The sequence below is a fragment of the Bipolaris victoriae genome (assembly GCF_000527765.1).
Source record: "Bipolaris victoriae FI3 unplaced genomic scaffold scaffold_7, whole genome shotgun sequence".
Lineage (NCBI taxonomy): Eukaryota > Fungi > Ascomycota > Dothideomycetes > Pleosporales > Pleosporaceae > Bipolaris > Bipolaris victoriae.
In genome coordinates this window covers 525-14,119 of record NW_014575385.1, presented here as the reverse complement: position 1 = coordinate 14,119, position 13,595 = coordinate 525, and the positions used below count along the sequence as shown (strand labels likewise).

Genomic DNA, 13,595 nt, shown 5'->3' with positions numbered 1-13,595 from the left:
GGAGTTTCGGGCGGAGGTGCCAGTCACGTGCTGGCGCGTTGGATCAGTGCCAAGCTAATTGCTTATTGGGGGTAACGCGCGTGCCTCGCCCCGCCTCCTACAGCATCAGTTTATCGTGTTCGCCTTGGAGAAAATTACGGATGACCTATCCTCCGCTCGAATCGCTGTTGCAAGCTTAAAATCGGCACAGAGAGGCAGACGGCAGTACCACTTCGACTGTGGTTTGTTTACCACTTCGACTGTGGTTTGTTTACCACTTCGACTGTGGTTTGTTTACCACAAGGAAATGACACCAATCGTCACGAGCACTAACTATGGCTGTGCGACTATGCCATTTGGCGTCTGCACAAAGAAGATTCCGATGAATACGATCAAACAATGTCAAGGCGGATAGCCGCATGCGGACAGCACTACTGTTGTTCATTATTGACATCCTTTGTCTGTAGTCATGACAAAGACTTCTTGTTCCTGTCTACCCAATAGATATCTTATTGGAATTCACGAAACTGCCTCTTGTGTCCCTTTTTCAGTTTGATACGTGACTTGGACAAGGTACGACTGATTTAGTCTATTTGTTTCCGTGTTGTGAAATGGCCACTGCTGACATGCGCAAGATCCAGCTATTGATTCCATACTTTTGACCAAATACACAATGGTGGATACCTACGATGGTCCTTTGGCGGACGATCTTTCCGACCTCAGCAGCCCATCTAGCCCTACGCAGACTGCGTCAATGAGCGATAGTGAAGAACCATCATCAAAGGAGATCAACCGCCGTCTGGCCCAAGCTCTGGACTACCTGGATGAGCAAGGAGGTGATGACTCTCCCACGATATATATGGAGCGTGTAAACAGAATCGACAAATATCTCGTACAGCAACTGCCTCAGCAAGGGATCAAATTTGACAATGCACTCTATCAACACTTGCGAGATACGGTCAGACAAGAGGTGGAGGCCTATGATGCGGCCAAACAAAGCGCACGAACCGTGGTGGAGAACGAAGAGTCCTTGCTGGAAAGCAGATCTGATTTGTCACCGGGACAACAATCACATTGCCACTCGGAATCTGTGACGCACGCGCTACACAGAGAAGATGAGCAAATTCATGATCCTGTCACTGGGCCCCTGAGAAAAGACGAGAAAACACAAGAAACAGTGCAAACTAAGCGGATGTTCAGGTATGGAGGACCTTCTAGTGATGCTGAGGTCTGGCACAGAAAATTCCCAGCGATCCTGCCGTTCCCAGAAACACATCAACTGGCATACTGGGAGAGTCTCAAAATTGCCTTTGACCTTGACGAATCTGTGAAAAAGCAGAAGGCAGAGGGTAGTGTTGTCGAGACTAACGTATCCTTCGACCATCCAGCCCTTGACCAATACAAAAGCCTTGGGTTATACGAATCTGGATCCCGATTCAAACTCCCGACACCAAAAAAGGAAATTGAAGAAGAGATAAGGCGGTTGTGCACGGTCGATCAAATCGCAAAAGCTGTGGAAGAATTCAACACGGGCGAGGGGAAGGATGAGTCTGGAAAGAAATATGCTCCGCGGATCTTCCTGCATAAGCTGAGCGTTCAGCAGAAAGGTATAGGATAAATCGCTTCTTCCATTATCTCACACTAACACAAATCCAGATGGTCCAACGGATATTCGACGTGCTGTAAATGCTTCACCCACTAAGCCACGTCAACGTTTAGTGCGAAGTGGTGCTCGGTCTGGCAGTGCAAACGCTACTCAAGTGCAGTTGCCGACAACAAAGAGCGCAGCAACAGATTCGAGCAGTGTTGCTGAAGCCACACCGATTGTGGTTCAGACTCCTACCAAGCTGTCCTCCGGAAAGCCACTAGCGTCTCTGCCGCGAACACGGGAAAACAGAGTAGCTATTGCAAATGACTTAGTTCGTATGGCAAGGGAAGAGGCGGAGGCTGCAGAAAAGATGGCACGCGCTGCGAGAGAAAAAGCACGCAAAGCAACACTGGATGCTCTCAAGATAGCAGATCAAGCCAACGGAAAGCTGACATCGGATAATTGTGTGTCATCCCCTGTTTCTAGAAGGATCAATCGAGAGCGTGAGATGTCGCTCGAAAAGAGTCCAAGGCGTCAGAGTGGAGTCAGCACCGCGCCACCAAGTGCCGAAACAACTCCAACAACGGATGTCGTTCCTATTGAGGAGTCCGATGATGCACCTAGGTCTGAGTCACCAGCAGTAGATATGTCGCAGTTCGTACACACACCCGCCGATGTTACCACCCCCAAGCCCAGCAGCAGCAGGACTGTTAGGCGCAAACGTAGTATTGGTGATGAAGCCTATACTCCAGAGAGCAAGCGCAGCAAGGTTGGGACGCCTTCATCGCTGGGAAAGGGCACCAGTGGAATGCATCAGACTTCGGGAAAGTCGGTTCGCTTCATGTCTGAAGACGATTCGGATGGGTCATCCGATAGTACCGTTATCACAGCAGGTAAGCGCAAAAGGGTAAGAAAGGAAGCTACTCCCAAACCTGGGAAGAAGAAATCTCCAAGTCTCAAGACGACTCCTGTTGAGGTGTCAACAGACGATACAAGCGAGATAAGCTCGCCCCAAACCAATGCAGCTACCAAGAAGTCTTCCGTTGCCAAGAAGCCTGCAGCAAAGCCTAGGACAAAGCTCGGAGGCAAGCCTGGAAACACTGCCGCAGTGGTCAAGCCAGAGAGCAGTAAAGCTACTGCAGCAGGTAAAGCTGCGCGTCGTATACGGGCGAAAAAGGTGGTGAAGGAGCAAGTTGGTGATGATGAGCACACGGAGGAGCTCGAAGAGACTGTTGTGGAAATCACAAAATTGAGAGGTACAAGGGATGGAGCGAGACATGCCAAGTGATGGGACAAATGGGATTGACCCAGCGGCATTGGTGACTGTGTTTTCTCGGCGTTTGTGTCGACATGTACAAACTAGTTTGTGTTTTTTGGGGTGTCTTCCATACACACGTCCTAGAGTCAGCTTATAGCGTGTGGAGATTCAGATAGATTATTGGTGTAATGCTATTTTGTTGTTGATATAGTAATTCGATCGGCTGCATCAGAGAGTAAAATACATGCAATATGCTCCTTGCGTATTGATAGTAAAGGGATTACCTTGTGTGGGAGAAGGGACCTGCGCGCATTAGGTACCCACCTCTCGTTGCTATTTCTCTCGCTGTTGGATGTGAGTCTGTTCTCACCGTTTCTCAATTGTTTTTTCTTGGTATTGCAGGATGATCGCCTGCCTTCAAGCTGCATGACTTTGTACTCAGTGGTAGTTTAGCGAGCGTCTTATGTGTGCTTGGCATCTTTTTTATTTTCTTATTTACAATGCAAAAACACAAATCTCGTTTTCAATATAACCTTGGCCTGGTTAAATTCGTAACTGCAGTGCGCAACATGAAACCGGCGCCTTTCTGGTACGGCTCTCATTGTCCGCGTGACGTCAAGCCTTCCACCTGGCTGCAACTTGTCTCTCTACTAACTACTAGTAGAGCTTGCGCACGCTTATCGAGTGCACGTACACACACATACACAGCTGCCGTCCTTCTCACCTTCCTTGCAAGGGGCTTCCTTTTCTATCGGCCCGACATTTTCCTCCCTTCCCAATCCGATCGATATTTGTTTTTCTTAAATACGATTATCACAACCACAGACTCTGGCGTCTACTACAAAGCTAGCTTCAAGGCCAGAATTGCAACTTCGCCGCATCCACACTCACCGCAACGGTCGATTGCTTGCGCGTGTCTGCAGCTACACGTTTCGGCCGCTTAGACATTCCGTGTCAAGATTTGTTTGCCCCCAATCCTTTGAGCAAGCGAACAAGTCCCCGCCACCCTGGCCCACCTTACTTCTATCCCTGCGATCTGGTCGTCGTTGTCTCAAAAGCAAAGTTCTTGAATCGGTAGAAACCTTCCCAGTGCCTGACCATTCTGTCGCTTCTCTATCACTTTGGGCCCGGCTTGCTGAATTTCCGCTTCTCTTGATCTGGTGGGTTTTCACCGCCTCCACCGCCAATCTTTTAGTGCATCCCTGTAAGTAAGAGTGAAAGCAAGCGCCTCTACGTGCAAACGAACATGGGTTCCCAATCCTAAATAGAACCACAATAGTTCCACGCCGTCCATCGCTTGCACAACGTGCTTAAGACCATACATCACAGCACTACAGCGAACAAAATCAGAGGCAAGCCCCAAGCACAAAATCAGTTGTGAGGCTGTAGTATGAATCGTGGCGATGGAGGCGGCCAACGAGGCGCTCGACGCAGCTCTCGTGGCGGCGGCTCTCACAGTAGTAGAGCGTCCTCCAACAGTTCCGGTAGCTCCAGTAGCCATTCCAAGACTAACCGAGCAAAATCAAAGGGTGGCTCAAATGGTCAGCACAAGCTGCACAGATCCATCCTGAAAAGCGAGGCAGCGCATCGCCAGGAAAGCAAGTACAGGTTATTGGGCCTACCGAAGACTTACTGGACAAAAGAGGTTTACCAGGCAATGTCATCGTATGGCAGCGTCTTCAGAATCGAGATGGAGATGTCGCGTAGTGATTCCAGCTACAACGCATATGTGGTGTTCAGGTAAGCCATTGGCCATAGTCAAATGAACATACCTAATGTATATCAGGCCTCCTCCCCACAAACCTATCCCTTGTGAAAAGCTGCGAGTTGGTGCTGCATATGTGCGGTCTGAAATACGCCCACCTCTTGCCGCTACTGTCCCAAGTCCCACAAATCCCGCGAAGAAGTATTACGAACTCACCATACTTTCTGCGAAGCGGATCGAGTTTGGCGTCAGAGTGGCGGAAAAAGCCATGATTGCTATGCGCACCGTCGTGCCACCTGCGAAGGATGGCGTTCAGGTGATGCTAAGCTTGAAGCGCAAAGAGCTTGATATTCTGTTTTCACTTCATATTCCCGTGGACAACCGGATGCGAAAGTTTCGCTTCTCCTTACCCATTTCTCTGATCTCGCATATTTATAAAACCAAAGATAGTACCGGCCAGCCGTCCCTCGTCATTCCATTTGACTCCACGCCATGTTTTTACATGCAGAAAAACGAAGGTGAAGACTTGGGCGACGGGCGAAAGCAAACTAGTTTCTCTAGAACAGACAAGATCTGGAGTGATTGGGATACTTGGTACCGAGTAACTGATATCGTTGATGGAGCCATTCGAACAGTTCTCCGGCGTACTCCCGTGATGAATCATAGAGGCACTGCTATCATCGACATTGGTACGTAAACATCCAAACTGACATTGGCAAGCTCCTGCTAACCTAATCAGGTCGATGGACCGACTACCGCCTTGTATTCGATAGTTCATCATTGAGTGGCCCGCAATTCAAGAACTTCAGCGACGCCCTAGTCGACTATGGAGTGGAGATCAAGGATCTCATTGACTATCCTACCAAGCGGAAAATCCCCTCGCCGTTATGGAATCTTTTGTCAGAGGAAATCTACGGTACACATCCACATCTCGATGTCACTCCCAGCAACCAGGGAATGGATTTCAACAATATCTTCGCAAGACAGGCTCATCTGAGTTTTCCGGTACGCTACCAGCTTGAAGTCTGCCTTTCAAATGGGTATATCAAAGAGCACAACATCACGACTGGATTCTTGAAGAAGTTAGAGACGCTAGAGAGCCAACAAGCCGTGCACATCTTGGAGAAGGTTGCTGATAGGCAGAAAATCTACTATGATCCTACGGAGATTTTCAATATCCCAATCAAAAGTACGAAAAGAAAGATACCCAGCTATTGCCTTCTGCAGCGATCGGTTACCATTACTCCAACCATGATGCATGTGGCAACACCTGTGATGGAGACATCCAACCGTATCATTCGCAAATATGAAGCGGATGCTGATCGCTTTGTTCGGGTGAGATTCACCGACGAGAAGTCCGAGGGTCAGCTGCGTAACCAGCCAAACGGTAGGGCTGAAGCACTATTTGACAGGGTTTTTCGTGCCATGAAGAACGGTATCGTTGTTGCCGGGAGATACTATGAGTTCCTAGCATTTGGAAATTCACAGTTCCGTGAGAATGGTGCCTACTTTTATGCGCCTACAGCGTCAAAGTCGGCAAACGATATCCGTATGTCTCTTGGGGAGTTTGATCATATCAAAACTGTATCCAAGTTTGCAGCGCGCCTAGGTCAATGTTTTTCTACAACGCGCGCAATGGGGGTTACTGTGAAGCTTGTCATAGATCAAGATGTTGAGCGCAACGGTTTCGTCTTCACGGATGGAGTTGGAAGGCTCTCCCCATTCCTGGCCAAAATGGCAGCTCAGGAACTTGGCTTGGCCAACGCATTTACTGACCCACCTTCCCTCTTCCAATTTCGACTTGGAGGAAGCAAAGGTGTGCTTGCACTCGATCCGGAATTGAATGGTAGCGAAGTTCGCATTCGACCGAGCCAATACAAATTTCGGGCTCCTCATACCGGCCTTGAAATCATTCGATCATCTTCCTTTGCAACACCATATTTCAACCGGCAGATCATTCTCGTTCTGTCATATCTTGGCGTCCAAGATGCGGTCTTCCTTCGAAAACAAGAAGACATGATGAATGAGTATTCGAGAGCAATGACTGATGAAATGGCCGCCTTACAGAAACTCCGAAAAAACATCGACATTAACCAGATTACCTTGACGATGGCTGCAATGGTTTTGGATGGTTTCATGGAATCTCGTGAGCCTTTCATCATGTCTTTGCTCGCACTTTGGAGAGCTTGCACGATCAAGAACTTGAAGGAGAAGGCACGGATCGCTATTGATAATGGTGCCTTCTTGCTAGGCTGCGTTGACGAGACCAAGGAGCTCAAGGGGCATTTCAACGACCCTCAATCCAGGCGTGATGCTACCAGGGATGAGAAACTAGCGACCCTGCCAGAAATATTCTTACGGGTCAGCGATCCCAACAACAAAGGTCATTATATCATCATCGAAGGCATATGCATACTAGCACGAAATCCGTCATTGCACCCAGGAGATGTTCGAGTGGTCCGCGCAGTGAACGTCCCAAAACTTCACCATCTCAAAAACGTCGTGGTATTTCCCCAGACTGGTGATCGCGACCTTGCAAACATGTGCTCTGGGGGTGATCTTGATGGGGATGACTACATGGTTCTATGGGACAAAGACCTGGTACCGAAACTCATCAATGAGCCGCCGATGGATTTCACGCCGGAAAAACCACTGGAGATTGACGGTCCGATTTCTGCAATGGATATGAGTAGGTTCTTTGTCAACTACATTAAAAACGATGCTCTCGGTCCGATTGCTCATGCGCATCTTGCGCAAGCCGATCTCAATGAAAAGGGCGTTGGCGATCCAATCTGTCTCGAACTGGCGGAGCTGCATTCAAGAGCAGTGGACTTCCCCAAGAGCGGCATACCAGCTGGAATGAAGCGCGAACTCAGGCCAAGGAAATGGCCGCATTTCATGGAGAAGAAGTATCTATCTCAGCATCAGATCTATAAGTCCAAGAATATTCTCGGTCTTCTCTACGATGAGGTGAAATTGATCGACTTCGAGCCCCAGTGGGAGAATCCGTTTGATAAGCGCATCCTGGAGGCGTTCGACCTCGATGAAGAGCTATTGGACAAGGCGGCGAGTCTTAAGCTCTCATACGACGAAGCACTCCGACGACTGATGGCCAAACATGGTATCAAAACCGAATTCGAAGCATGGTCTGTCTTCGTACTGGTGCACAACCACGAGAGCGGCGACTACAAATTTGCAGAAGAATTCGGCAGAACCATTGCAGCCTTGAAGCATCAGTTCCGCAGCGAGTGTCGCACTGCCGCGGAGCTAAGTGATAACAACGACTGGGCACGCCTAGGACCTTTCGTTGCTGCCATGTACACAGTCACAGCACGCGAGATGGAGACTGCTTTGGACGAGTGTACCAAAACCAAGACTATCGGAGGCAGTACCGTACCTCTTCGCATCAAGGACCCGGAGCACATGCCGCTGATCTCTTTCCCATGGCTTTTCCCAAGTGAGCTTGGAAAGATTGCTACCGGTGGTAAGACGAGTCACCAGCCGAACGGAACCAGCAATCAGCCTCGCCAAACCAAGCACGTTCGCCCAGCTAAGACAGATGCTGAAATCGGAGCTGTGGAGACAGCAGCAGGTACCACGCATTACGGAGAAATACTGGACTTGGATTTACTGGGCTTGGATCTCAGCCTCCCAGCACTTCAAGCGTGCGACCCCGTCGCAACACCTGAGAGGCGGTAGAGCCCGGATAGTAGTGCCAACGACGAACCCGATGCTCAGACTCCGGTAGCAAATACGACTCCATCGTTCTTTGACGTACTCTGTCCACCCGTCATTGAGTCTTGCCTGGATCCAAAAAAAGGAACAGCCAAAGGCGGTTACGAAGGAGACCTTGAGCGAGTGGGTCAGCATCCAGGAGAAAGAGGAGGCAGAGGATTGAGACTACGGGCTTTGATGGGCTGATAATCTGAGGCTCTAGTTTCCAAACATAATTAATTCGGTTCTGTCTCAAAGGGCTCTCATTTGAAACTTTTCCATGATATGGAAAGATATAGGGAAGAATAGTAGTCAGCGTCCAATACCCATGGGTAATAGTCGATGCGGACTACACATGATCATTGGCATGAAACCGGTGTAGATAAAACATTGATAAAACAGATAATAAAATATGAAAATTAGCACCCCTAAAGACTATGTACTAAAATCCGGGTATGAACTAAAACATATGATACATATGACTAAGTGATAATGGCCTACATGTACTATATAACCATGCTCTATCTACTTACTGTTACAATTACTCTTATGAGGTATATGTGTATAAGCTTTCCTCACCATCCCACACCACTCCCCAAAAAGAATCTAGTCCTCCCGCTTCTTCTTCTTATCCTTAAAATCCTCGATTGCAAACCCCCATCCTCTCTCATCCTGCACAAGGCTCACAACCAGCGGTTCCGTATTCGCCTTCATATCATCCATATCCTTCGCGGCAGCTACATCTCTCAGTCGATGACCCGCGAGCAACAACGGCAAAATCGATGACTTCCATACTGGAACCCTGGACTTATCAAACAGCATCTTGCCGCACGTGATGCACAACAAAAGTATGGTTAAGATGATTAATGCAAGTGGGAAACTCAACCACACCCAATCGAACTTTGTGCAACTTGTCGTGCGAAGAACAGTTCCTGTAGCGAATGTAGGCGGAGCACTGTAAGACTGGGGATGATAATAAGACCCCTTTCTACGCATCTCGCTCGTAACGGCCGTCGCGACGGATTGCATGTTGCGATCGATGGCGTCGAAGCTGGCGAGGCCATTGTTTACCAGTGTCTCGAGCTGCCAGGGGTCGCACTTCAGGGTTTTGTAGTCGTTTTTATAAAACTCGGCGTCAAGTTCTGGAATGGTGGTGCAGTTTCCGTTCATGAGGGATTTCATGAACGTTCCAAGACTCATTGCGTAGATTCCATCGGTGCCATAGATGCAGGCTGTTGGGAAGGTTGTGTTGGTGCTGTAGAGATTGTAGGTGGTAAATTTGTTGCCCTGGATTGGTACGGAGGATATGTTATCGCGTGTGTATGTTTGGTCGTCAATGATACAGGGGTCGTGCAGGTCCTTGAAGTCGTAAATGCGGTTTTCCATAGAGGATCTTGCTGGTTTTATTGGCGTTTCGTTTATGACTGTCTCGGTGAAGATGGTGTCGCGGACAGTTCCTGCATAGTCGCGGATGCATGGATAGAATGAGCATGTTGCCGCCACGGCGTTTAGGAAGTTCATGATTGGAAGGGTTCAGTTTGCATCGGCTCCTGGGCACCGCTGGGATTTCGGGCCACCTTCTTGTCCCAAACGCTCACAGCCGTTATTCGTAAAGGTGATAATGCTGACGTTGAGTATTGATGCTGCTAATATGTCGTCTAATGAGTTGTCGAACGTGTTTAAGAGTTTTTCATTTGGAGAAGTCGATCCCCAGTCTCTCTGTACACTGCTACGCGCAAGAGTGGATAGAACAATTCGTGGAAGGGTTCCATTTGGGGTTCCACCAATGCCATTACCGTCTGATAACCGGATCCGTTGGTCTTGGTCTTCCAGCTCAACTTCCATTAACCGATTAGATGTATCCACGCATTTCTTGCACAGCCCGACCGAAGAATGTGTGACACGGTTGCGTGAAGGAAACACACAGTTGCCAGTAGTGCAGCTCGGCGTGATATCAGACCGAGTCGTGTTGGAATTCACAAGTCCATCCAAGATGGCAACCTTGGTGTCTAAGTCCAAGTCCAATAACCAGGTGCCCTCGATGCCTTGACTTTTTTTCGAGGAGTACATCCACTGGGAAACCCTGATGGATGCTTCTGCTCCCGCTAGAGGCCGCTCACACGATACAGACTTGACAGCTCGCTGCGAAAAAGGCCCGATGCCGACTGATAGTACGATGACTATGCATCCTACAAACGCCGCATTACTACCATGCATCTTAGTTCATACAGCACTTCATCTTCCGTCGTACCATGGGGATATACGTACAGAGACCTTGTTCGAAAGAAGAGCAGCAGCGAGCCCCAGGGCCCTCGGGCAGCTGAATCAAAATGCTCAAGGTGCCAGAGAAGCCGTGGTCGCCGAAACAACAACCACTTCAATTGGCTAATGACTGGTACAGTTTCAGACCCTTGGCTGACTCAAAGTTCGATGAGCTTCTTACCTTCTTCTGCTACGACCACCATACATGATCGCAGTATGGTGGCCAAAACGGCGATAACTGTATTGAGGTTGATTGAGTATCTCCACTCGGGCTGCTCTTTGTCGTTATACTTTGCCATAGTAATCACGATAGTGATCAAGGCCACTATGGCGGCTACTAAAGAGGCCAGTTCAAACCACCAGGTTATGAAAACTGATGTACTATTGTGTTTGTCTTTCCCAATGAATTGTCCTGCAGTTCTGGTTTCGGAACGGTCGTTGAAGAGAAAAGCATGAGTCTCTCCTGGCTCGGCTCTGACAGTATTTTCTCCAACAAGGGTCTCTTGGTGCAATGAATTGTTCGTATTGTTATCGTCATCTGAGGCATATATTGTGGAGGTCGCTGGCGATACAGAGTTTCTATTGCTGTTGTTCTGTGTCGGCTCGCTAGCGACATTAACATGATCGAGGTCGTCTTGCATACTCGGAGCTCGGCTACCGCCTGACAGGCTGAAGACGGGTGTGTCACTGCGGTCGTTGGAAGAGCTAGTTGTCGTATGGTGGTAGCTAGCAAGGAAATGGTGGTTATTCATGTCTCTCATAGGGTTATCTATCCATATGTAGTTTATCTGATAGCGATTGTGTGGGCGACACATTAGGAAGGTTGCACAACGATGTGAGCTTCACAAAAGTTCGACTGATGATCATCTGGCTCCAATTAGGACCGCATTTTGGGGCGTTCCTCCTTGGCAAATCGCTCTGCATGCTGCAGTCGATTTGGGGTCCTGTATGCCTGCATATGATTGGACGATGGCAAGCAGAGTTGAGACAACCAGTGGCTATGGAATGTGTTTATTCAACCGAAAGTGGCGCAGGTTCTTTGTGTTACCGCAGAAGCAGACGAGGCAGACTCGGACGTACGTAGGCAGGATGGTGCCTGGAAAAGCGAATCGCGCATCTGCGATGACGCTCCATCCAACAACACGCTCGCTTGTCTAAGTATAGCAGCGCTTGAGTGGTGCCCTCTCACGTATGCTGTGCTGTCTCATCACTGTGACACTGCTCGCCATGGTTGTGTACATAGACTGCTGTCGCCGCAATGCCACGCCTCTCAATCACAGGCTGGTTCCAGGCATGAAAAACATGGTGTAGGTGATAGGGTGTGTGCATCGAGTGGGCTTCGTACTGTTGGTGCGGGGAGATTCTGTTTCCAGCTTTACCGGTCTATGGAGATACGTCATGGTCACGTGATGCTTTATATCGTACAGCTCAATCTTACGCTCTCCACCACGCCCAGTAAGGTAGCAATGCCGTTATTAGCTACAATCGTTTGCCTGTATAATTCTGATCTTCCTATCTACGGGCACAAGGGTTGTGGGTTTTAAGTCAGCATTCACAATAGATTAGGCGGTAGACATATGACGACTGCACTATCAATCAAAGAAAATGCGACGGCCAACTGCTCGGGATGCCCACTGATGACTCGCACGTCCAATACACAACTTGACTGACGGCAGCAGACCAACAGAGCCTTAAAGCCTCAAAGCACCAAAGCACTAAAGCCTCGGTCTCGGACAGCAACGAGCGCGTGTGCATCGCTTCCGCGCGGCTTCTTGCGTTTCACAATTTTGTTCCAGCCCTGTGTCGCAATGCCACCTTCGGGTCGCATACCACCTCTTCTCCAACCTTACATCCAACTCCCTCGCGACAATTCACTTATCCTGCTCACGAGCACTCTCGGAGCCAGCGCAAACTGGCTACTACTACGGTTCCTGTGTGATGCGCTGAGCACAGTCACAGCCCAAGATGGCGGGGAGGAGGGGCACAACGTAGTGTTGGTTTCTTGGATGAGACAGTATGATTTCTGGAAACAAGAATCTAGAAAGAGCGCAGGTCTAGATCTGGAGAGAATCAGGAAAGAGGGGAGATTCGCCTTCGTTGATGGGTTGGGGGCTGGTGCAGATGCGCCTGGCGGTAGCATGTCCGGAACAGATGCGCGGGCCAATGGACAGGCAAAACCACTGGTCGCGGGGTCGAATAGAATTCAGGTGCAGAGAGGGCCACAGACATTACCTGTACGAAGTCCTCCCGGGGGGATAGTGCCTGCAAGAGGACCACCGGTAGCAGCAGCGGCCGCGCCTACACCAGAGACGATCGATGCAGGTAGCAGTACCCCCGGCCACTACGCATTGAAGACACTCGACCTCTCAGAAATCAGAACGACCATTTCCAGTGCTGTCTCTGCGCTCAATCCCTCGTCGGTGCAGCGAAAGACGCTCCTCATCTTCGATAATCCAGATCTCCTCCTCGCCCTCAACCCCTCCATTACACCCTCGGACTTTACTTCGCTTGCCCTGACTCTTCACACAATACCAACTGTGTCACATGTTCTAACCCATATACAATCCGATAATCCGCTTCTCAGCCTTTCCACACCACCCCAACCACTTGAGCTTGCGCATCACAACCTGCTGGTCAAGTTTGCTCACATGAGCAGAAGGATACTGGGTGTGAGAATCCTGGACACTGGGGTTGCAAGAGACGTGAGCGGTGTCATTCGGATCACCGAACAGAAGCATGAGTGGCTAGACTTGGAACTCAACGAAAATGAACCCAAAGAAGGTGATGAAAACGGGCGAGGAAAAGAGTTCCTTTACCAAGTTAAAGGCGATGGTAGTGTGAGGGTCTTCGAGCGGGGTGCTGGTGGAGAGGCTTGATCGCGATCCCAAACCCTGACACAGGTTGATCTCGAGTTACACCAACACGCCTCATTATTCACTGGCAACATGTGGCTTGACCATAGGCCAAGGTAAGCCTTCGAATACAATAGCGATGACGATCTCGCCCCAATGCAGAAAATCGAAAGCGAATGTACAATCTTCTTCATGCATGCTTGCCTTTGTGTTACGCAAGATGATCATAGGATCCAG

The 13,595-nt window shown here is 49.3% G+C and overlaps 5 protein-coding genes across 5 annotated transcripts; 3 read left to right on the top strand and 2 right to left on the bottom strand.

Moving 5' to 3' along the window:
• Positions 1-652: 652 nt before the first annotated feature.
• COCVIDRAFT_87176 (hypothetical protein) lies at positions 653-2,855 on the top strand (the record flags this gene model as incomplete). The annotated part of the gene is made up of 4 exons (XM_014705613.1): positions 653-1,586; positions 1,636-1,707; positions 1,774-2,399; positions 2,568-2,855. The coding sequence occupies 4 exons, from the start codon at positions 653-655 to the stop codon at positions 2,853-2,855; spliced, it is 1,920 nt and encodes a 639-aa protein (XP_014561099.1).
• Positions 2,856-4,482: 1,627 nt separating this feature from the next.
• COCVIDRAFT_87504 (hypothetical protein) lies at positions 4,483-8,229 on the top strand (the record flags this gene model as incomplete). The annotated part of the gene is made up of 3 exons (XM_014705612.1): positions 4,483-4,565; positions 4,612-5,219; positions 5,270-8,229. 3 exons carry the CDS (start codon positions 4,483-4,485, stop codon positions 8,227-8,229), a joined length of 3,651 nt encoding a protein of 1,216 aa, XP_014561098.1.
• A 621-nt stretch (positions 8,230-8,850) lies between these two features.
• On the bottom strand, positions 8,851-9,765 carry COCVIDRAFT_12162 (hypothetical protein; the record flags this gene model as incomplete). Its single annotated transcript, XM_014705568.1, has 1 exon — positions 8,851-9,765. The coding sequence occupies one exon, from the start codon at positions 9,763-9,765 to the stop codon at positions 8,851-8,853; it is 915 nt and encodes a 304-aa protein (XP_014561054.1).
• A 158-nt stretch (positions 9,766-9,923) lies between these two features.
• On the bottom strand, positions 9,924-11,735 carry COCVIDRAFT_12161 (hypothetical protein; the record flags this gene model as incomplete). The annotated part of the gene is made up of 6 exons (XM_014705567.1): positions 9,924-9,970; positions 10,170-10,450; positions 10,513-10,636; positions 10,688-11,275; positions 11,587-11,655; positions 11,696-11,735. 6 exons carry the CDS (start codon positions 11,733-11,735, stop codon positions 9,924-9,926), a joined length of 1,149 nt encoding a protein of 382 aa, XP_014561053.1.
• Positions 11,736-12,314: 579 nt separating this feature from the next.
• On the top strand, positions 12,315-13,382 carry COCVIDRAFT_12160 (hypothetical protein; the record flags this gene model as incomplete). The annotated part of the gene is made up of 1 exon (XM_014705566.1): positions 12,315-13,382. The coding sequence occupies one exon, from the start codon at positions 12,315-12,317 to the stop codon at positions 13,380-13,382; it is 1,068 nt and encodes a 355-aa protein (XP_014561052.1).
• Between the last annotated feature and the right edge of the window lie 213 nt (positions 13,383-13,595).